The sequence below is a fragment of the Eutrigla gurnardus genome (genome assembly GCF_963514095.1).
Source record: "Eutrigla gurnardus genome assembly, chromosome: 9".
Lineage (NCBI taxonomy): Eukaryota > Metazoa > Chordata > Actinopteri > Perciformes > Triglidae > Eutrigla > Eutrigla gurnardus.
The window spans coordinates 6,987,695-7,008,716 of record NC_139923.1 but is presented as its reverse complement, the minus strand read 5'-3'; the positions used below and the strand labels follow the sequence as shown (position 1 = coordinate 7,008,716).

Below are 21,022 nucleotides of genomic sequence, written 5' to 3'. Positions count from 1 at the left end.
CATTTGCCTCATGCAGTGCAACACATCTTCTTCGCATAGAGTTTATCAGATTGTCAATTGTGGCCTGTGGAATGTTGGTCCACTCCTCTTCAATGGCTGTGCGAAGTTGCTGGATATTAGTGGGAACTGGTACACGCTGTCGTATACGCCGGTCAAGCACATCCCAAACATGCTCAATGGGTGACATGTCCGGTGAGTATGCTGGCCATGCAAGAACTGGGACATTTTCAGCTTCCAAGAATTGTGTACAGATCCTTGCAACATGGGGCCGTGCATTATCTTGCTGAAACATGAGGTGATGTTCTTGGATGTATGGCACAACAATGGGCCTCAGGATCTCATCACGGTATCTCTGTGCATTCAAAATGCCATCAATAAAATGCACCTGTGTTCTTCGTCCATAACAGATGCCTGCCCATACCATAACCCCACCACCACCATGGGCCACTCGATCCACAACATTGACATCAGCAAAGCGCTCACCCACACGACGCCACACACGCTGTCTGCCATCTGCCCTGAACAATGTAAACCGAGATTCATCCGTGAAGAGAACACCTCTCCAACGTGCCAGACGCCATCGAATGTGAGCATTTGCCCACTCAAGTCTGTTACGGCGACGAGCTGGAGTCATGTCAAGACCCCGATGAGGACGACGAGCATGCAGTTGAGCTTCCCTGAGACGGTTTCTGACAGTTTGTGCAGAAATTGTTTGGTTATGCAAACCAATTGTTTCAGCAGCTGTCTGAGTGGCTGGTCTCAGACGATCTTGGAGGTGAACCTGCTGGATGTGGAGGTCCTGGGCTTGTGTGGTTACACGTGGTCTGCGGTTGTGAGGCCGGTTGGATGTACTGCCATATTCTCTGAAACGCCTTTGGAGACGGCTTATGGTGGAGAAATGAACATTCAATGCACGAGCAACAGATCTGGTTGACATTCCTGCTGTCAGCATGCCAATTGCACGCTCCCTCAATGCTTGTGGCATCTGTGGCATTTTGCTGTGAGACAAAACTGCACATTTCAGAGTGGCCTTTTATTGTGGGCAGTATAAGGTACACCTGTGCACTAATCATGATGTCAGATCAGCATCTTGATGTGGCACACCTGTGAGGTGGGATGGATTATCTCAGCAAAGCAGAAGTGCTCACTATCACACATTTAGACAGATTTGTGAACAATGTTTGAGAGAAATGGTAATATTGTGTATCTGGAATGAATTTTAGATCTTTAAGTCCATCTCATGAAAAATGGGAGCAAAAACAAAAGTGTTGCGTTTATATTTTTGTTGAGTGTATGTATATATATATATATATATATATATATATATATATATATATATATATATATATATATATATATATATATATATATATATATATATATATTACTTATGCTCTAGTTTATTTACTTCATGACAAAGGGAAATCGACCGACCTTCAGGGAAACTCACACCAAATAGTTGTTTGAAGATTTATTTTCTGTAATGACATATTTTCCATGTGTTTTTAATTATTAATCATCTAATGCATTTTAGTGGCAGGACCTTGTTATGTAGAAACTATACAGTAGAAGACGTGGAACAAGCCGACCCATGTAATAAATAAAGAGTCGTGTTCCTGCTGGATGGGAGCAGGTCGACTCTCTTCACTCCACTCATAAAAATACAGACCAAACACACAACGGCCAATTAAAAAAAGAAAAAGCAGTTCACTCGTGTTATTGATTATTGCTTAATTAGAAATACTTGTCTTGTTTTCACGTCTAAAAAGAGATTTGAAGTGAATGAGTTAGCTGCTTCCTGCTCGGAGGCTCCTCGGTGTTGCCGTGTTGGTTGCCGTGTGGGTTGCCGGGTCAACGCTGTGCAGCAGCTCTGGCTGAGGAGGAAACACGGGACACGTCAGGATATCTTCAGCATATGTGCAAACACGTCTAGAACTATAACACTCAATTAGCATGTTGGATGTCACGAGGACAACATGCTCCCGGGAGAGAATGTCTGTTAAGTTTTATGTGTTTGACTCAAATATGTATTTTAAAACTAAAACACACTCATGACGAGTGTTTTAACCATGTGACCTCCACAAGGTCATAAAACACCATCGTGTCCCTGAGAGATCCAGGAGGAGCACCACACACACGCACACGCACACGCACACACACACACACACGCACACGCACACGCACACACACACACACACACACACACACACACACACACACACACACACACACACACACACACACACACACACACCAGAACACCACTTGCAAACACAAGGCCACCACGTTTCACCGAAGCAGCTCTGTAAGAAACGGGAGGACAGAGCTGAAGCTCGTGGGCTCAGATCTCACCAAAACAAAGAAACCAGGTCTGCACACAGATTTGTATCAGGGACTTCAAACACCAAGCTACAAAATGTTCATTCACAGGGTTAAAGATGTCATTATGTTCATGTTCGGACACAAACATGAGCATGTGCAGGTTTAAAAAGAGTCTCTGTTATCAATCTGTGCACATCCCCACCCCAAACCAAACCGCGTAAAACAACCAATCCACACAAGCAACGGGAAACGGCAGGTACCTGGAGCAGACACGCTCACCAGCTCTCCAGCCACTCGCTGCCTGCACACCGGGGACAAATCACACGTCTGAGACCTGAGATCTAAACACCATCCTGGGTTTTATACACGTGAACTTCAGGACTTTATTTCCTCATGAGGGCTCACTTGCAGGTTCGGGTTGTTAAAACTTGTAGAGGTGGCCTTAGCTGTGATGCTTGAAGGGCTCTGGGGACGGGACGTTCATGAAGTGGGAGTTCACTGACCTGCGACCAGCTTGCTCTTGCGCGACGCCTCCGAGGCCAGAGCGTGGGACGCGTTCATGATCCTCTGCTGCTGCTGCAGAGCCGAGTCCAGCTCGCCGAAGTCCAGCGGCGCAGACGGCTGGATGTTCTGGAAACTGGTGGAAGGACAAAACACGAGAAACCAGTGGATTCATGGATTTCTGCCTGGTATATATGACTAAACATGCAGGAGGTCCTCACTGTCTCATCATCCTGCACTCGTCTTATAAACACAGACATATCAACACTGTCCCGCTGTTAAAGGGAGAGAGACCAGGAAGCTGCTCGCTCTCATCAGTACAGCATCGCAGAGAAAACGGTTCATTCATCAACGATTCCATCCTCGTACGGTCAGAACGAAACAGCAACCAGGTTTCAAACAGCCATAAAAACACCATTCTTCCAAATATTAAATGCACAGTCCTTTCAACGCCGGGTGAAAATATAATGTTCTCTTTTGTTATTTAGGATTATTTAACTCAGCTCCTCCTCCTCTTTGAGATTGAACATGCTTGACACCATTGTATCTGAGAGGCACCAGGTTTCACTGATCCTGGCTCTGAGTGTGTTTCTCCTACATATTCTCAACCACATGGACATTTGATACGGTGGATGGCATTTCTAGTCGTGCCTCTTCCCTTGTTTCTCCTGTTACTGGGCGGGTGTATGTGGTACACTTGTATGTGAGATGCACTAACCACACACAGTTAAAGTGTAACATTTCCCTCTACCTGGATTTGGCCAGCAGGTTCTTGATGCGCTCGGCCCGGCGGGAGCGTTCCTGCAGCTCCTCTGGACTCAGAGGCTCGTCGGGGTCGGACTCCACGTAGCGCTCCGGGATGGGAACCTTCCGCGGTTTGGACAGCTGCATGATGGGTAGACAAGTCCTTTTTTTAATCCAATTATTTAAGGTAAATAAACCCAGAGGTTTCCAGGATTGTCCGTTCCGGTGGAGGAACACAACAGGAGTTAAGTGGTTTGGAGATGTGCGTTTCCTTTTCCTTCAGGATTATAAAGGATCCAGGTTTTATTGCTACATTAATACACGGACACGGAATTTAAGAGGAAATAATTGATGTCAAACCAATCCATTCACAATGTATCTAACAGTTTTAAAGGCATGCTTTTAAATTGCTTTCACATAGATTTCATTGAACTTTATAAACTTGCGTGTCGTGAAATTTGGGCCTTTTTTAAATTAAGTTCTAGGCATACCATATATTGGTTTTGAAAAAGGCTGCAGGTTGACAAAACCAATGGAAGCATTTAAAAGCTGACAACAAATTCCTGTTTCTGGTAGAAGAGATGGAGCGTCAAAAGGTTAAATGGCCCCTTCAGTCCCACTCCTCTCTTTAATGTACTGTACATCTCTTTCCCCATGATGGAGGTAGATGTAGCAGATTATACACTTGGTTCCTAAAAAATGTGGCTAAATATTATTTAGGATGGGAAACAGAGAGAACAAGTATGTTTACACATCTCCATGTTGTGGACGAAGGTGTCAAACTGAGAAGAAGAGGAGGATTGTGTTTTCATGACTACTGTGTGTCTACCTCCACGCTGATGTCCAGGTCGTAGTCCAGAGGCTCCACATCCACCTCTCGTATGTGTGTGTTTGTAGCCGTCGCCATCACCCACTCATCCGATCGGATCCTTCCTCTCTCTCTCACTTGACTCCACCCTTCGTCACTCTGACCCTCGGCAGCAAGTCGCTCCTCCTGCCAATCAAACACCTGGAAACGGCAGGATGGGGATTACACAGCTGGCCTGGGGACTGAGGAAAGTAGATCTGCTGCTAGCAAGTCTTTTAGAGCCAGGGTTTGGTTTGTCCTTCTAGGCTACCGTAGAAACATGGCGGTGCAACATAGCGGACTGCTTGAAGAGATTTAAACGACTCATTCTCAGGGAATTCTTAGTTTCAGGTGATTATAAAGAAAAAAGTACACTAAATATACAACAATTCTGGCAAAAGGTCCCACTGAATGCTACACACTGGCCCTTTGAGTTAACGTGAATAGAAATCAATCACAAAACCTCTGTTTCTGCACGTCTTTAAAAGTAGTTGGATGTTTAAAGTGATAAAGAAACACAGATTTGCCTGGATATCTACTCTATTATGTTATAGCACAAAGTGTCAAGTAAGAGCAGTTATAATAATTAGTCATCATCAAGTTTTGCACCATAGTGTGTTTTTGAGCCATTAGTTGATTAATCAATTATTCACTTTGTAGGAAATTAATTTGCAACAATATTGGTAATAAATCAAATAGTAATGTCTTCAGCAAAAATGTGTAGAATTTACTGGTTCAGCTTCTCAACTTTCAATATTTGCTGCTGGTTATCAAACTCTCTAGTCTTCTATGAGAGCAATGCAATATAGTTGCTTGTTGGACTGTTGAAAAGACAGAACCAGCAATTTGAAAAAGTAATCTTGAGTAGAAACTTAGAGCAAAACATCAATTGAGGAAATGTCCTGAAGATAATAAACAAAATCACAAGGTGAAAGAAAAACAAACCCCGTGGAGCCGTGGCAGGAAGAGCAAAGGAGCGTCTCTTTGTGGCTGAAAGATAAATGTGAAAACCACCATAGACTCTATAAATGAAGGGGCTCGTCACCACTATGGCCCTCTGGGTAATTCTAGGATATATCTGTGTACAAATATGTGACGTCTCTGCAATGAGTCGCTCCTCAGCTAGAGGGAGACAAAACACTACACATAAAGTGAATGAACATTTTTGAGCAACCAGGAATAATAATAATAATATTTTAGGGATACAAGGATTGGTGTTTAATATTATTACTATGGAGGAGACCCAGGCCTGTTATTACACACATACTGCATCCCTGTGTGTGTGTGTGTGTGTGTGTGTGTGTGTGTGTGTGTGTGTGTGTGTGTGTGTGTGTGTGTGTGTGTGTGTGTGTGTGTGTGGTGAGGGGTACTTGTGAGTAATCATCCAAGGAGCATCAAAGCCATGCATACACCCGTCAGCTGTGGGAGCCGGCAGCACGTCTGACCTGTGGGCGGGTTCAACATGCTCGGAGAAACACTGCATCCCAGGCCACACACAGGAAGAGACAGAGAGAAGGAGAACCATGCAGACACAGATTCATCGACCTCCAACACAGATCAGGAAGGAAACAAGGCGAGAGGACGTTCAGAAGCAAGAAACTCTTTATTGTCGAGTGCAAGTCTCTACATGATAGAAAAGAAAAGAGTTGTGCGTTGCTTCTCAAAAAAACACAGAATTAGGTGGTGATTAGCAGTTCACTTCTCTAAGTTCTCTACTAGATTTCTACTCTTCAAACTCCTGCAACTATGTAGTCTTTGATCAGATATATTGTACGTAGCTGTTGAAGGGTAAAAGCAAGGCAGCAGAAAAGCTTTAGAGATTGATAGTTGTCAGAAAAACAAGGAGTGGACAGCAGCTCTGTGAGGAACCTCTGGGCTTCGTGGTTCCCAACCCTCTCTACATGAGTAAAGTAACCACCCCGACGAAGCATGTCGTTTTTGGATGTTTCATATTATATTCACTGCCTAAATAACAGAACAGACCAACTGCTAAACTGTACAATTAACCCAAATAGTGAACATGGAAGTTTGTGAAAAACGAGTGACTTGGATGAATTTTGAGCAGATTATTTCCGGTGCATATTGGATAATTTTTTTTAGGAACTACTTTTAACAATTCTAATTGCGTAATGTTTTTTTTTTTTTAAACAATCATCCACATTTAATAGGCTTCTTTTTGGAAAATTCATCAGCGTTTTCTTCCCCCTTACCTTTGGCCATTTCTGTTTTTTCAAAAATGTCTTACTTAATCTACATCTATAATCTAAACGTTAAAAATTACAACCGAATTGAGTTTTGTTCACAGAAATTAATGTTGAGATATAGGCCACCTGTATATATTATTTTAAAAGTTGTCTTTAAATCAAGACCCCCACAAAGCTTTGGTGACCCCTAGTGGCTGATTGGAGGTTTGGAACCAGTTCATTAAAAGCCCTCACCTTTGTATCTGGGAACGCTGTTGTTTTTTTTTAATATCAATAAAAAATGACACCTTGAAGAAAGGAAATGCTCACCTAACTGCCCTGTACGGTCTGTCTCTGCTCACCTTCCACACCAACATCCCTATCTTGTTATTGCATTTCAGCCTTGTTGCATGAACCTGTCCTGTATATTTATGATGCATAAAACAGCACAGCATAGGCCACTTAAAAGTACTCAGATATGAGTACAGATTGTTTCCCCAACTTTCATTGTGGCAACGTATTGATCAACCACTGTCACACGATAGAAAGCAAGAAAAGGCTAACGAGGATCTACCATCTAATTTAAAATGGTGTAAACAGGTTTTATGCTGGTGGACCAGAGAAAATAATATATGATCTGGCGTATGGTTATATGAAGTGAGGATTACAGACTATGTATTGCTCTCTGTTCAAGGATTTATGGGATATGTAGTCTGACTACAGGCAGATTTCACAGCAGTCTGGTTACGAGTGTGTTAATCTGTAATCATAAAACCAATCTGGTTATTATTACGTGTCATGTTATCGTCACGAAAGACTTTGACGTTTTGATTTACTGTATCACTTTCACCCAGGCATGTTAGCATCGTTAGCATCGTTAGCATTCCGTATCCAAGAGGTGAAACAGATTTAGTTGTAATGTCAAAGTCTTCCATTCAGGGGTCAAACCGACGGAGTCCTCCGTCGTCCTGACCGACTCTGCTGCTACGCAGAAAAGCAAACAATCCACTAATTCATTAAATGTTGATTAAGGAGGTACATTTGGGACAAAGGCAAAAATATCATCAGCAAAACAAGGCACTTGGAATTCACTTGAAAAAAAGAAAGCAGGGAGGTGTGATCATGATTTGTGCCACTAGCGTTGCCTCTTCCTTCCTTTCATCAACCTGAATACTTAGTTTCTTCTTTCCCAACATTCCCCCACTCCTCTATATGCTCTATATACCAAATCTCTACAAAATATAACTGTACAACTGTATACTGAAAATATCCCTCAGTAAATAAATAAAAGTGTACAAGTACACAGTGTGTAGATGTACATAAATGGGCTCTTCTCTCTACTTTCTGGTGATAAAAACAGAGAAAGGAAGGCGATGCCTCCCATTCCCTCCTTTTCTCAGTGGATTTACATTCAGAATTGTGTCAGTGAGGTCCCACCAGGGGGCAGTGGTAACACGGTCGAACCTTTAAAAAAATAAAATAAGCAGGGAGTTACTGTCCCAGTCCAAAACTAGCCAAGTATTCCCCTCATTTCCCTGTGCTCATATGTCTCCCATTGTTCTTAAAGCATGAACCGAGCTAGCTAGCCACCACAGTCAGCCGTGCCCTTCAGCTTGTTAGTGCTAACGTCACCCAACACCGGTTATGCAAGGCCGAGAGTGCTAGTGTGTTAGCATTCCTGCTAGGTTACTATGTGGCTGGGGGCTGCAGGGCGGCGGAGCAGCAGGGGTGGTGGAGGTGGAGCTCCCTGTGTCTGCTGCTGCTGCGCGGCGGCTGTGGGGGGTAACGTACGGAGGAGGCCAGAGGATCGGAGGAGCCGGAGGGCAGTCTGGAGGAGGAGCAGGAGCGCTGGGTGCTGGCGGTGGAGGCGGAGAGGCCGGCGCTGGAGCGTTCGCCCTGGCTGAGGTTCCTCTTGCGCTCGCGGACGAGCGCCTTCTGGTGGCGCTTCATCCGCTCCAGCTGCTCCTCGGCAGTCATTCGGCCTCGAGGCTGGCTGCTCGGGAGCTGCAGGGCTTCTGTGGGCGACAACAGGCGCTCCAAGGCACTCTTGGGTCTCTCCTGGCGAGACGGGGACCAAGGACACAGGGAGAATGGAATAATGACGGGATGGAGATGAGAGAAGGGTGGATGGTTAGTGGGGGGGCAGAGTTCAGAACAAGAAGAAAAGCAGACTGAAAGTAAGAACATGGGCAGTGACGTAGTGTGGCAGAAGACAAGTGGAAACAAAATGATAAAAGACAAACAGAAATAATGACAAGTGACAGATTTAATCACCATATGTCAGGATATAAATCCACTCGCTCACTAGAGGTTAACATAGGAGGGAATTTTCCATCCCGTCCAAAAAAAACCTCAAATCCCAAAAGCACGCTGCAGTAACACAGAAATCCCATCCTGTCTCTGTGTTTATTCATATTACAAACCAGATGGTTGTATATAAAACATACATCGTCTACAACACGTGAGGACACGTGTTCTCTGATTCACAATCTTTCATCCTCACGTATGAAACCCTCAGCTGGCCATTAAACATGTGACGTATGCTATGAGGACAAAAGCAGGTGATCATGCTGTTATCTGGACTCACCCTGGCTGCGGAGCTCCCGGGGCCTCTCCTCAGGGTGACGTAGGACGCGATGGAGGTGGACTGGTTTAGTCCCGACACCAGGCCTGACAGACCTAGTTGATCACAACAAGACAAGAATCAGCAGCGAGGTTAAATGGTGAAAACACAGCGACAGAATGCAAAAACACACATCTCCACGAGAAGAAGACAAATGGAGAAAAAAAACGTACAATGGCAACACTGGTAAAAATCTAACATAAAAACATTTACAAGAGACGCATTATTTAGTTAAACAGTTATTTGTCTCAGGATGTAGAAGAATTTTAATTACATTCCAGGTGGCTCATCTATTTGAAACATTAGGCTCCTCTTGTGGGTGAAAATAACATTCTATTACCGGAGGAGAATTTATTAGATCTTCTATTCTGAGGAGATTGGATTAGTAATGAAAATATGCGTGTCTATGCATATTCAAACTTTTAATCAATTTAATTAAAGCTGTTGGTTTCCACAAAGCAAATATTAAAATTAGAAGACAAATTCTAAGACAGCATGAATGCATTCGATGCTGGGAAATCACTCGCCCTACTCAAAGTGTTTGATGAGCGTCTGTATTGGCTGTTAAACGGACGCTAAACGTTACATGTTGATGTTCAGATACCTTTGGCCTGGAAATACTGGGAGTCCCCGTCAGACCCGGTGCTGTGGTGGCTGAGTCCTGGCAGCTCCGGTTCACTCACATACGACCGCAAGTCAGCCTGAAAGCAGGAGGACAGTGTGGAGACGGATGCTACAACCTTTTATAGTAGCAGCTTAGTGTTTATAGTGTTAACGAGGCTTCGCTCCTACAGAGGCATCATTGGGAGATTCTGTTCAGGAACAAAGGTAGCATACCTTACAGTCCCCGTTGACAACAAACTGCCCGCTCTCCCTGTCCCTCTTCCTCTCATCTGATTGGCGTTTGAGCCCACGCACAGACGTGTGGCGGATGACCGAGGCCTCCCTGGGGAGAGGCGGCACCACGGGGGGCGTGTCCTCGTAGTCGTAGAGGCGCGGCAGTGGAGGCCTGGGTGGGGCGGCGTCCTCCGCCTGCACCAGAGAAGGGTTTAGTATTGAAGGAGTGCTGATGCAGAACTCTGAACACACAATCAGACTCCATCCATCCTGATTCCTGCAGAAGGGGGACACTCACCCACTTTGGCACGGTGCTGTGAGGCAGCGTATGGGAGAGCATGCTGGGGAGGGAGCTGCGAGGAGGCGGCTGGACCTCCGTGCTGAAACAAGGCACTGCCGGGTCCGACACCGAAGGCACTAATTTCCTCTCTGAGGGCCGGTGGGAACACACAGAAGAACCAAGTGTTAGCTTTTCAAGGTGACACTGAGGAGAACGTAGCCACACGCTACATTACTGCCATTGTCACTGAACATCGAATTTGAAAAAACATATAGAAAACATTACCGATAGCACTGTTAACAGATCATTTCACAAAACGTTGACAATACAAAATATCTGTAGTAGCTTATTTATTTAATGTGTGTCACTGCTCTGGGAATGGTAATGTCATTGTAAAAACTCTATTCTGTAAACTCTGTATTTATAGATGTATTCCTGTAGGGACTGTGAGCATCAAGACATTATGTAAATGTGCCAGGTTATTTTCAAGTGCAGGTGTAATGGCAGCTTCAAAAGACATGAAATACATGAAAAAAGGAAAACACATTTCATATAAACACATAAACATTAAAAAAGGAGAACATGTACAAAGCACACTTCAAGTTATTTACACAGTATGGTCACATGTCTTTGAACCATCATTTTACATTCATTTTGAATGATTCATTAGTGTTGGCAGAGTGCTCCATGTATGAGCAGACTGTCCGAAGGCAGACCTCAAGTAGAGGCTCTTCATTTTGATATCAGGAAGCACATAAACTGTACAGTCTTCCTAAAAACTGTGTTTTTTTACTGCTAATAGCTCCTGGGTTGCTGTGGTTACCAACCTGGGTTCTGGACAGAGTCGATGGTGATCTTGTAGTTGGCTTTGCTGGCACTCAGCCCCCCCATCACGTCCTCGATCCTCCACAGCTCCCGCTTCATCTCGGCTTTCTCCTGCTACAGTTTCACACAAACGACTCCACTCATTTGGTTCACCACTTCTGCTTTGGTTCAACTTGGCTTCCAATGTCACAGATTTGGTAAAATATAACAACTTGGCCGGTAAAATTGGCTTGGCGAATTGACAGATATGTAATAATGTGATCAACTGCAACTTTAAGGACGAACTGAATAGAGATGGTTCAAAAAGCCACAGATACTCAAAATAAACCCTATGAGGAAAAAAGGTCTTTAACTGAATAACCAGGCCGTCAGTTTGGAGGTGAACCTGCTGTGAGCTGCAGTACCAGCTCTCACCTGAGGGGTGGCGCTGTGGTTCATGTGTGCCTGCAGCGCTGTCCTCAACTGCTCCACTGATCTCTCCAGTCTGCTGTACTCGTCCCAGGCGTGTGCCATCTCCTGCATCACACACACACACACACACTCAGGTTACATTACACACACAGTCACAGATACTTCCTTAGAGATCTCTATGTATACACATCATCAGTGCACACGCACACACGCACACACACACACACACACACACACACACACACACAGTCACAGATACTTCCTTAGAGATCTCTATGTATACACATCATCAGTGCACACGCACACACACACGCACGCACACACACACACACACACACACACACACACACACACACACACACACACACACACACACACACACACACACACACACACACACACACACACACACACACACACACACACACACACACACACACACACACACACACACACCACCTGCACAAGTTGCTGTTTGCATTCAAACACACACATGCATGCCCAGACACACACACACACACACACACACACACACACACACACACACACACACACACACACACACACACACACACACACACACACACATTTTTAAGCACACTTATGAAAAAAATGTGCACATTAAATGATATTTTGAACACATGATATCTGTTAAAATAACATTAAAACTATATTCCTCCAAGCTAGACGTGTGCATAAAGTAAAAGCCTAACAAGGCACATGCGCTGGCATACATACCGTGGAGAGGCGTGAGATCTGGGCCCGGATGGAGACCAGATCCTCCTGCAGCAGCCTCTGCTGGTAGGCGATCTTGTGGGCGTGGGCCGGCTGCTCCTGGTACTGCTCCATCTGCTGGTGGGACACATCCAGCACACTCTCCAGCTTGTCCTGAAGGGGTGACGACTCATTCAGCATGAGGTCGACAAAAGCAACTGGAAGACCCGCTTCCTCTGATCTGCTCTCACAATGTACCCCCAAGGCTAATCTACACGTCACTAACTCAACATGCCTCCAGGGGGCAGCATGTCTCTACAATCAATCATGACGATACCCATCATGATCCTAATAAGATCTCATTCAAAGTCCTCTTACTTACTAAGCTTCTCAGCTGTTAATCATCACACATTCATTCCAGACTTTAAAGTATATACATTATATTATAATATACTTTTTTAGAAGAGAACTGATGTGAACGTAGAGTTTCGGTTGGGGTTTGTTTGTTTTATGTATCTGGACAGGTTAGCTCAGCCAGTCAACAAATCAAGCATCAGTGTCTCCTTGAATACAGTTTCCTGTAATGACCAAATACTGGATCTGCAAAGATCTGATGTGTGATGAGTTCTTCTCTTTGATAGCTGAATCACGCCGTTATCAAACTCAGCTCCGTTCTTCAACGCGTTACCGTCACCTAATATTCCCTCTAAGGTTCAACCGTTGTCTGCCTGTTGACTCATCAGACTGACTGACTACAACGCTACAACCAGACCACCAGTCTGTACCTTGTCCTCCTTCAGGGAGCTGATCCTCGCCTCCAGATCCTTGAGGATCTTGTCCTGCTCACATAACCGACTCAACTTCACCTGCAGGGGGAGACACAGAGCTGAGTGGGCAGAGAGAGAGAGAGAGCGAGAGAGAGAGATAGACAGAGGGAAGAACTGTACACTACCAGAAAAATCACTTCTCTAGTGATCACCAAAGTGTGGCCCCCTTGGCTCTGCAGCTCGACATAAACTAGTATGTGTACAAGAAGGAGTGTGTTTGTATGCAGTGACGTGTTTATATATATATATACACACACATACATTTTAAATGCGTGCATGGAGGTTTCATGTGCACAGTCCCGTAGCTCGCTGGCATTCAGGGTGTAATTACTGTGAGCGAGCCCATTACACAAAGTAGCTGCGACCCACCTGACACTTTTAATTACAGTGTCAGTGAGCCTTTGTTAATTAATCCCCCATTAAACTCAGCAAACTCCAAGGCAAAGGTTGGCTCACTCTGTCACCGCGGGGGAAACAACAACCAAACATTCGTGTAGTAAGGTCGTGACTGAGCGGCTTGATGTGAACAAAGTGTTTATATATTATTTTTTTGCACTCGATGCTTGTTTTTACATTCCATCAAATACATTATTAATCCTGTTGTTGTCTCCAGGGTGATGTTGTTGTTGCATCCAATCAAATATTCATCGCAGACAACGCTCTCATAAATTGTTTGAACAGCTGCGTATGAAGCTTACATGGAGAAACACTTTCACAGGAGAAACGTTGGAAAAACCACCGGGAATGGTTTGGATTATCAAACTGAAGGAGTTATGATGTTTACATATTAACATGTTCTGTTTGCCCCTTCAAACCAAGCGGGATAGTTAATCATGTCCTCCTGCATTTTGTCTTAGTTACCTTCAATATTTTTGGCAGCGCTGGCTCTTAGTAGACTCTGCTTGTATGATCTAGAAATTCTGAATTTCATATTTAAGAAAAAATATTTTTTCCCATACATCCAGGCCTGGAAATGAGTATAATTAATTTCCATACTTGTCCATACCGCGTAGGAAGCCTCACTCTTCACCCAACCGAACCGCGGCAGTCATCAAAATTAATTTGAACTAAATGACATTTGTTATGCATTTTATTTATGGATAGAAATGTGTTTGTGTCAAAGACAGAAACAGAATTTTGTTAGATTTCCTATTTACCGACAGACGAACAGGAACAAAAACACAACCTTCTTAACGTGAGAAATGGAAGGCAGCCAACGCTTTAAGAGTCTATTAAGCGTGTACTTACATCCACGTCACTCTCGGCAACCTTGACAGGTTTCCCTGACTCCTTCAGCGTCTGACTTCCAGCTACCTACGGAGAGCAGAACAAGCATTTCCAGGTGTGAGTGGTAAGTGTCTGAGGTGCAGCGCTGCTGAAATAAAGGAGATACGGCAAACACAGACACCAGCTAGGAGCTACAGTAACACGGGGCTGCCTGTACATGACAGTATGAGTGAGTGTCGGCACACAACGGCAGCTCTTGCCATGGAGAACACAACGGCTACGGACACTTTGAAGCCCTGCACAAATTGACGTATCTATAAAAGCTCTATACAGAACCGTATGTCCCCTTACAAACACTGGGAAAGTATTTGTTTAGTAACACTCCCTGAGCTCAGGTGCTCACTTTGAGTTCTACTGGGCTTACTGCCAGGGTTCAATGCTGCTGTGCAAATTTAACAAAGGAAATTCCACAAATTTCCCCGATAGCAGCTCTTTCTTGTGCTCGGACGTTATTAGTGGAGGAGCACATGTGAGACGCAGGAGAGCCCTGTGTTCTTGTCAAGGAGGTGCAGCGTTTCAGAGGCGATGGGAGAAGCAGCTGGCTTTTCAACCACCGGGCCACAGCCACAACACATGCACTGCCGAGCCATCCCATGCCCACCTTTCAACAGCATCATCAACATCGCCACAAGGGGGGGGGGGGCACAGAGAAAGGTCAAAGATCACGTGGAGATGAGACATTTGATGCCATTCAAGCCGTGAATGTGGTGCTATAAGCAATGGGATGTTCTTTCTAGAACAAAGACTCTCTATACACGTGAACACACACACACACACACACACACACACACACACACTCACTCTCACACACACACACACACACACACACACACAGACCAGAGATCTTCAACAGGAGGTCCACAGAGTTACAGCAGTTTTAGTTACAATTTATTTGATCCCAAACGTTTTTACTTCCGAAAATGTAAAATGTCCAAAATGCATCTAATCTAAACATCTAATAAGCAAATATAAATGTCAATTGTTGTGTTAATGTGAAATTGTGATGTAGAAATGCCAATATAGAATTACAATATGCTGAGTAAATATATTAATCTTATAAATCATACTTAGCATTGTATACATACATCATTACAAAGTACCGTAGTATAAAGTATAGTAGTTTATACATGGCACTAAAGGTGCTGCACATTATTATTGGCCCGGTCTAATAAGCATCACATTTTATATGATATGGAATCAGGGCCCCTCCACCGTGTCCCTACCAGCCGAGGGGCCCATGACCTGAAAAACGTTGAAGACCTCTGGATCAGACACATGTATCCCTACTACTACACTGGAGACACATGCTCAAGCATATATGTGTGCACACACACACACACACACACACACACAGTCACAGACACACTGTTTGTACAGACACGCACACAGACACACAGCTTACGTTCATTAGAGGCCTGAGAGGCCCAGCAGTGCAGTGCAGTAGTAAACTGTGAACTGCGAGGATCAGGGGCTCTAGAGCTCTGATCTGGGAGTCAAAATCACAAAGACACAGAGCCGCGGTCACAAAATGGCTGCTGCCAGAGTTAGAGGTCTACTGGGGATCATTAGTCTCACACAGAAGCTCGAGCGTCTCGGTTTGTGGTCGTCAGTAAGAAACACCAACAGTGTTAGTTTGAGCTCGAGACATGTCAAATCAGAAAAAAGGCACAGCAACTAAACACAGAAGATGAGTTCAAATAAGTAACAAGGATCAGAGGATGAACTCTCATCTCTGTAACTCACCTTCAGGTCCAGATACTCCAAGTCCTTCTTCAGCTGCATGTAGGTGTCATCACTCTAGAGGGTGACAAACACATTGCGTGTGCATTTTTGATTTGTGTAGCAACTCATGTAGTAGGACGTCATGATATCTGAGTGTCCAACGTGCATCACAACACATACAGGAAACATGGATGTGTTCTCACTGCAACATATGAAAACATCAGCACAAACCAGATCCATCAGAAGCAGCAGATATGGAAACATCACTCCTACTAAAACTGCTGAAAATTAAAGATTGAGGAATCGGACGACCAAACTGACCGACACTGATCCCCAGCCAGCCGGTTAGCCAAAGCACGGGATGGCACTGTGGACGTGGAAAAGCTAGCAGCACAGCATGCGTATGGACTGTACCATTATGGACAGGGACCAGCCAAGAACAGCACACGGGGAACAAGGAGGCGGATGGTTCTATGACAGCAGCACGCCAGCACTCACAGATTAACCATGCCGATGTCACAGCCCTGAAGCTCTGGAGCCTGACTGGAGAGGTTGCCACTGATATGCTCAGACGTGGCTACTGATGCTGCTGGACGCGTTCTTTTTCAGCACGATTTTACATCCAGACATTTACACCTGGGAACCACCCCGTGCCTTCGACTGTGTCAACATGTGGACAGAGGAGGTGTTAAAGACGCATGACGGTAAAGACCGTTGCATAAAAAGTCCAAAGTTTTCGTCTGAAATTGCTGCACGACCGACACCCAAACCTTCGTCCTTCATTTAAGTTTTAGCGGGTTCGATTTTCTTTCACAGGAGAAACATGGGGAAAAAAGTTATGATGTTTACCTACCTATTTTTGGCAGTGCCATGAAAAACACTCTGCTTGTAAGATCAATTTATTTTTTAAGAAATTCAGAATTTCTTATTTTAGAAAGCAACAGTCTGGAAACACAGATTTTTTTTACCATACTCATCCAGGCCTGGAAATTCCATACTTCCATATTGCGTAGGAAGCCTGCCTCACTCTTCCCCCAGCTGAACCGCGGCAGACAAATCACATTTGGTATTGATTTATATTTATATATAAATGCATGTGAATATGTAAACCAAGTTTTGTTAGATTTACAGAGTCAGATCCATTGGGGGTGGAAGTGGCGGTCCGAAGTTCTCGTCTGAAATTGCTGCACGTCCGATCCCGACACCTTCGTCCTTCATTCAAGTTTTTGCAACGGGTTTGATTTCCTGTGCTTTTTGTTGCTTCCGTCAGAGTTGCTTGTCCACTCAGAGACAGTACCGTAAATGTCACCATCCAAACTGGTATCTGATGAGCTGAATCACTTCATCGTCTCCCAGCAACAAAGCACTCTAAGACTGATTGAGCTGTTTGCAGATTGGCGTCGAGGATGGTCACACAACAAAACGACGCCACCAAATTTAAGAAGACCACTTTTGAGCAATCAGCATTCTCATAACAAGCAACTGGAAAATGGATCTCAATCCCACTCCATATTAGAGACCGTGCAAGTCTGAACAGTTTTAAAAAGGCTCTGAAGACATGGCTCAAAGAGAATCAATCTTGCCATCGTTGATCTTTGTAAATGTGTACAACACCAACTATATTATGTATTTGTATGGTTTTTACTTGTAATGTTGTCGATGCTGTTCTTTGTTTTTTTTATATTTGCCTAATAATGTCTAATACGTGTTTTATTGTGCTTTGAACTCGCTGTCCAGGGACTACAGGTGCAAACTAGCTATTTAGCTAGCCCTGGTATAGAACCTGTTCTATACGTGGTCCCCGTCAACAAAAGCAATAACAGTGGGACTAGAGGAAACGTGGTTAAGATTCATCATCTGACCACTAAGATTACAACATGGAAAGCCATCAGAATAGTATCTCACCCTGGACCCACGTGTTGGGACTGACTACATTTCTTAATAGGAGAATTCATAGTATGAATAATATGACTTATTTGGATGAAATAACTTAACTATGGTCGATGTGATTTAAGTGCAAATGCAGCCCTGTGACATGTTTAGTGGCAACCTCTACCAGCTCCTGTTAGAACGAGGGGGTGGCATGCCCGGGGAGGGGGGTGGGGGCCCACCTGGGTGTTGCAAGGGCCCAGGGGAGCCGACACGTGTCCGTAGTAGGACACAGGCGAGGGGCCGGAGCTGAGGAGGGGGCTGGTGCTAGTGGTGGTAGTAGTGAGGAAGTGGTTGTGGTGGGGGGCCTCTTTGGGACCGTTGAGCCGCTGGAACTGGGTAAACGCATGCTGACGTGCGGACGCCATCTTGGCCTGATGGCGGCGCAGCTGAATGAGGAGCAGGGTGAGCTCCTCAGGCTGTCAGGCACCACAGGACAACACATCAGGCATCAAAACTCACCACACTTCAATCAATTCAAACGTAACGTTGCTCTCACAGCACGAGTGGCCACAACCATCGGACTGATGGTTCAATTGAAAAAGCAGCTAAATTAAGGAGGATTAATGGTGTTGAAAGGAAAGGCAGAAGTCACAGCAACACACTGTAGATGGCGGGCAATGTCTCCCAAATGTTCAGCCACAGCCAGCTGACAAAAGGCTCATCGAGGTGTGGTCAATATCTGTTAACATGTAGGTGTACAGCCCGTATGCTCTGATTGTGTCTGGCAGTGTAAATACATTGTGAAGCAGATTATAAAGGCATCCCTGAGCCTTGGACTGTGAAGGAGTGAAAATGACTGGTATGTTTATATTTGGAAGACGTACCGTTTTGCCATGAAGGCTGGGTGCACTGACTGTGTGTGTGATGTAGCCAGATGGAGGCATTGAGCGTCTCTCGATAGTCGCAGCCTGACAACATATAGACAACACATTTTACATACATACATAAAAACATACATGCATAAATACAAACGTATACACACCCTGGAGTTTAGAAAACAACATTAAGAGTCATATCACGGACAATGTCTGCTACAGAAAGAAGAGAATAAAGATGTTCCTCCCAAAGAAAATCTTTTGAATAATGAAGAATGTGCTCTCACAACATAAGAACACATCACCAGAGGCTACGATTCTTCTTTTAGAGGACACAGCGCTCCACATGGCCTTGACAAGAAAACATTGCTTTTTTCATTATCTCTGGGCAAAGCTAGTTGCTTGTGGTTGTGGGAGAGTGGGCGTAAATCTGCATATTTGTGTTTTCACTCCATTATAGTTGGTATACAATATGCTGTGTGTATAAACACATATAGTGTATTGTATATCAAATAGGATACAGTTTACAGTTTGACTGATTGCTGAAACACTTTGAGGTGATTACACAGACTGAATGCCTTAAGGAGACGTCGGCCATTGTGCCCAGAGGCACTGAAACAATTATTCTGCTCAGCGGAGCAGAGTTCCAACATCCGCCCGCACCGTCAGGATGACTGACACTGTTCTGGATGAGAGACTATTCTATTTGATAGTTTGGAACTTGACAGTGGGGACAATAAAAAGGCGTTAATGGTCCAATCTCTGGAAGAGCACAAACAAAACAGGCAAGACGGGGTTCATTTCAAATGATTCATACAACAGAATGAAGGGAAATAATCTGCCATCATTCATGTTCCACTGGATATGTTTATCTATCTGTGTCTATATGTCAGCCAAGCCTATGCATGCTAAAATTACAGAAATACTTCATACATCACAGACATTCTTTTATATTCTGGACACGCTTGAATAAATATCCGCTGATTGTTCGCTTAGAGCTGAGAATGTGGGTTTACCATCATGTGAAGTTGCCTCGGATAAGAGTGTGAGGTTAATGTATAAAATGACAATGAAAGAATTTGTTTCATGCCTTGATTGAGAACTGTCCAATTTGCACAATGAGCCTGTAGTTGTGTTGAGACACTTCTCTGTGCTCGGTAAGTAGAACAGAATGTGAAACCATCGTATTGCTTGAGTCTTAGTTCCAGGTGTTACAGAGCATGCATGGACAGTAAAGTTAAACCTGTGAGTTGATTAAACGGCATTCCAGCGTGAGCTATTAAAACAGAAATTAGTTGAGTGACACACCATCGTGTTGTTTGCAAACAGGCACAGTTGTTGTTGTTTACCTTGAGCAGCTGAGATTTGCTCCTGCGGGGGGAAACGGAGAAGGGGATGTCCACCACTGACCTATCACCCACGGGCCTGACCGTCACCCGGTCAGCTGGCGTGTGTGGCCTCCGTGTGGGCGAGAGGGTCCTGCTGGAGCCGGGCGGAGGCCCCGGTGGGGGGATGTCTGCCGGAGATGGTGGTACCGACACACAGCGGGGCGGCCCTTCGGACCTGGGTGCTGAGGAGGCGGGAGGCACGGTGGATGGGGGGCGGGGGCCGAATGGGTAGTCCGGGGCCGGAGTGTAGAGAGGCGCTGTGGGGCTGCCGTGACGGAACTGGTGCCGCTGCTGCCACTCGTACAGCTGCCAGACGGTGTTGGGCCCCGGGTCAGGAGTGAGGCGGAAGTGGCTGAGGCGGTCTTGGGCGTACTTGTACTCTCCGAGGCGGGCGGGCGTGGGGCTCTGGCGAGGAGTCTTTGGAAGGGTCTGATACGCATCGATGGAGGTGAACTTGTGCTGAGTCGGAGGTGTGCGGCGAGGGAGGGTGCTCTCTCTGGAAGGGGGGCTGATGAGTAGAAACAGCAGGGCACAAAAGATGATGGTTTCAATACACAGAATATCTATAGATTCATCTCAACTAATCTTCATGATTAAATAAGAAACTAAACACAAATGTGCACTGAGCTCACCAGGAACTTGTTTGATCCATTCTATTATTTCTTAGCAATAAGAAAATATAATTTGGGTCTCACTTCAGAAATAAAACGTTTAAATGCAGATACAGTATGTGCCGATATGTTCACGACGGGTTGGTTCATGTT

General features: G+C 44.8%; 1 protein-coding gene across 9 annotated transcripts in view; it reads right to left on the bottom strand.

Annotated features, from left to right (window-relative positions):
• Positions 1-1,444: 1,444 nt before the first annotated feature.
• LOC311018119 (pleckstrin homology domain-containing family A member 7-like) overlaps positions 1,445-21,022 on the bottom strand; it is a 149,127-nt gene continuing 129,549 nt past the window's right edge. For 5 of the 9 annotated variants that reach the window (XM_084016916.1, XM_084016918.1, XM_084016920.1 and 2 more), the window contains 18 exons: positions 20,220-20,766; positions 18,880-18,963; positions 16,145-16,198; positions 14,363-14,428; positions 13,073-13,153; positions 12,312-12,461; positions 11,577-11,678; positions 11,165-11,276; positions 10,356-10,486; positions 10,058-10,252; positions 9,825-9,921; positions 9,185-9,276; positions 8,389-8,655; positions 4,397-4,576; positions 3,575-3,708; positions 2,826-2,959; positions 2,583-2,623; positions 1,446-1,874 (listed from right to left, as the gene is read on the bottom strand). In XM_084016916.1, coding sequence (XP_083873042.1) covers positions 2,598-2,623; positions 2,826-2,959; positions 3,575-3,708; positions 4,397-4,576; positions 8,389-8,655; positions 9,185-9,276; positions 9,825-9,921; positions 10,058-10,252; positions 10,356-10,486; positions 11,165-11,276; positions 11,577-11,678; positions 12,312-12,461; positions 13,073-13,153; positions 14,363-14,428; positions 16,145-16,198; positions 18,880-18,963; positions 20,220-20,766 — 2,452 coding nt within the window. In that variant the 3' untranslated portion in view covers positions 1,446-1,874; positions 2,583-2,597. Of the gene's footprint in view, positions 1,875-2,582; positions 2,624-2,825; positions 2,960-3,574; positions 3,709-4,320; positions 4,577-5,859; positions 6,038-8,388; positions 8,656-9,184; positions 9,277-9,824; positions 9,922-10,057; positions 10,253-10,355; positions 10,487-11,164; positions 11,277-11,576; positions 11,679-12,311; positions 12,462-13,072; positions 13,154-14,362; positions 14,429-16,144; positions 16,199-18,879; positions 18,964-20,219; positions 20,767-21,022 lie in introns of those variants that run through there. The other 4 variants (XM_084016919.1, XM_084016917.1, XR_014597685.1 and 1 more) reach the window with 4 other exon arrangements.